This window comes from Phanerochaete carnosa, assembly GCF_000300595.1.
Source record: "Phanerochaete carnosa HHB-10118-sp unplaced genomic scaffold PHACAscaffold_2, whole genome shotgun sequence".
Lineage (NCBI taxonomy): Eukaryota > Fungi > Basidiomycota > Agaricomycetes > Polyporales > Phanerochaetaceae > Phanerochaete > Phanerochaete carnosa.
Genome location: NW_006767629.1, coordinates 4,169,325 through 4,172,409, shown reverse-complemented (window position 1 = coordinate 4,172,409; position 3,085 = coordinate 4,169,325). Strand labels below are relative to the sequence as shown.

At 45.1% G+C, this 3,085-nt stretch overlaps 1 protein-coding gene across 1 annotated transcript; it reads left to right on the top strand.

Annotated features, from left to right (window-relative positions):
* Positions 1 to 607: 607 nt before the first annotated feature.
* PHACADRAFT_192458 (uncharacterized protein) lies at positions 608 to 972 on the top strand (the record flags this gene model as incomplete). Its single annotated transcript, XM_007392542.1, has 2 exons — positions 608 to 759; positions 816 to 972. The coding sequence occupies 2 exons, from the start codon at positions 608 to 610 to the stop codon at positions 970 to 972; spliced, it is 309 nt and encodes a 102-aa protein (XP_007392604.1).
* Positions 973 to 3,085: the final 2,113 nt, after the last annotated feature.

The window sequence follows — 3,085 nt, the reverse complement described above, 5'->3', positions numbered from 1 at the left end:
ACTGGTGAAGGGCAAAGGGAAGGATGTGGAAGCACTCTTTGAAGTAATACTGCTGCAATGAAGTACTGACTAGCCTGGGAATAACAGCAGTAAAGGCAAGCAGTGGAAAGCTTTGAAGCCAGCACTCTATGCTTCCTCTGTTGCTCAGCAGGAGCCAGAAGGACAGTCCTAGCTCGTCATGACCAGTGTTGAAGTGATACAGCAGTGGCTTGTCCACAGACAATGGTTGTTGTATTGCGTAAGCGTAATTACATGTGCAGGTGACAGTGCGGTGACTGGGCCGACAGCACCAAAAGTCACGCGAGTTCAGAAACTCGGTGAGTTTCAAAACCCAGGTGTTACTGAACAGGGCCTAAGACTTGTGCAAATGAGTCTCTGTGCTCGCAGCACTGACTGCCATCATGAGATGACATGAAGCATCAACAGCCTGAGCATGAGCCTGATAAGACTGGTGTGGCACTCACAGAAGACGATTTTATTGAGCTACAATGTAAGTACAGCAAGACTCTAGCCTGCACACGGTCACCTGGACCTAACTAACGAGACCCCAGTCTTCAGAAGCAGTTGTTGGTATGGCTTCGACTGCACTGTCTGCAGAGAACTAAGCATGTCACTTCAGAAAGCTCTTCACCATGAAGCAAGCGCACGTCACACGAGACGAGTACACGAGCTCGACGGCTGTGTTGCAAGTGATCTATTTGAACCTGTGCCTTCCCATGTCCCGAATGTGTCGAACGCGTCTCATGACGGGTGGGTTAAGTATGTGTCCCGTGGTGTTATAACTTTGATACACTGCTGACATCTTGGATGGATAGGTGGCGAGAAGATATGATAGCTCAGGACGAGAGGGATTTCCCTAAAGGTAATCTAGGTGGTGGTTACCTTGAGGACAACGACGATAGCATTCCAGCCCTGTTTATGAGGGGCGAAGGTACCAGGGAGCCTGACGATGAGCTTTTCTCTGCCCTGTAGCCTGTTACTCCGGCATCTATTGCAGCTTACTACCCAAGTTGAGATCATACATATGTTCTAATGTAGTCTCCTGCCATTTATTGTGGACTTCTAAGTACGGAATGCAACTCGAACGGGCCTGAGGCTCAGTGGGCGCCAAACTGTGGTGTGGAGATCTCGGATCGGGCGTATTTTGCATTGGACAGAATCATGATTTTGGTCAGATGAATCTCAGACAAAAACCAATGCTCAAAGATCATGATACCCTGAATCATAAAATCCACCAGATCTTGAGCTCCACAGTTTCATCCGTACAGCTGTGTACTGAAGAAGTGATGCGGAACGAGGGTAAGACTATACTGCAGCGATACAACCAACAGTTCAGGCCCTGTGACCCGTGACACTTGAAACCTGGTCAGTTCAGAGTTCAGAGACCTTTCGTGACCGTGACCTCGATTCGGTGACCCAACCGTGAATAAGGCAGGTGCAGGCCACGTCGGGCAAGGCTGCCATTGGGAGCACATGTGTGTTAGGCCGAACTCTTGGGCTTAAGAAGGGTTCTCGCACCTTCACCCGCACGAGGACGAAGTGGTATATCCAGATATCTGTGAGTGCCGGGACTACTGCCTCAATGCAAGCATTACCCCATGTATATTTCCAAGGAGCACGTTCTAACAGTGTACCTCCCTCTGGATATTCTTGTGCAGTGGATGACACATTGGTTTCAAGTTCCCTTGCCAAGGCCATCCTAGATGTTGACTGGCCTGATAACACGGACCGTGCACACGAAACTGACGAGGGGAGGATATTTCTTGCAATATATGTAGTTCTGGTTGAGTAGTTCATGGGCTAATTGCGTGCTCCAAAGACAACACTGAGCTTGTGTGACAATCAAAATTCGGAAAAAAAAGCCAAATATATTGAAAAGTGTCCAAGTCACGCTGATTCGCAGCCGGTTCATCACACAGGGCTAATTAGTAAATATTTTTAGCTGAAAGAGGTATAAAAATGACCATTGAAAGAAGCTAAAAAGCCTGAACACTTTCTGGCAAAAATATATGATAGGTAAAATCTGAAAATAAGAGTAAAATAAAGTCGCCTTTTTTCAGTCAATCTTGTTGTAAAAAGTTGGTCAGCTCACAGCAAAAAGAGGTGCAAATACCGCTGGGCTATCTATATTTAGAGTAATACACATGGAGAAAGAAATGATGATGATTTGCCCTAAGGATATTTCGACTCTTCTAATACCCCAAAAGGTGTAAAAGCAGTGTATCTTTTTGTACCACTAAAATGATAACATCTCCATGGGTGAATTGCTCAAGTGTATTTATGAAACGAACTGAATGTGCTTTTGCACCTCTATCCGCGCAAAATAGTATAAAATTAGCCCCGTGTCAGCTTATCGTGACCGTGGCCACCTGTTCAACCTCGGCCTGTTCAGAGGCTCCGTGACCGTGACCTGAACTTTTGGTCATATCGCTATGGTATACTTTGTGAGCTGAAACAAGTAAGATAGACCCAGTTCAATTCCAACTACATCACGTGAGTGAGCACTGTCACGCTGTGTCTCTTTTCACAGGAGCAAAACTTGAGTTAATCCATAACTTTGTGTGCATGCGGCAGCTCAAAAATTTACAACTGACATCTTGTAGTGAACACATTGAACTACTACTTGACCATTGTCAATTGTTTTTAATTGAGTAGAATACAGTTTTATGGAGTGTACAAGAACCAAAGTCAGCATTAAACATCAGGGAAACTGAACATTGTTGTGGACCACTACGAAGTCTACGTACAAGGTGTAGTGTGATAGTCTAGTCCCTGCCTCGTAGTTATTCATACATCAGTTAATAAGCGCCGTACTAATTCGAGATGGTGTGTACTTCAGTTAGATGCTTGTGTACTTCTGCAGTACCTACTGTGCATATATTGGTAGATAGCTCAGACATTTTAAATAGCACACTGTACATATGATATGACAAACACTAAAAAAATGAGATTAACGCTATTAAACCACAATGGTGAGCCACCGTGACTATAGTAAACACAGGTGCTTCTAGTAACAGCTACCGCGCCGCATATTAAGTGTCTGAGCAGCAGGCGTGCATAACAGTGACAATATGTATCCACAAGC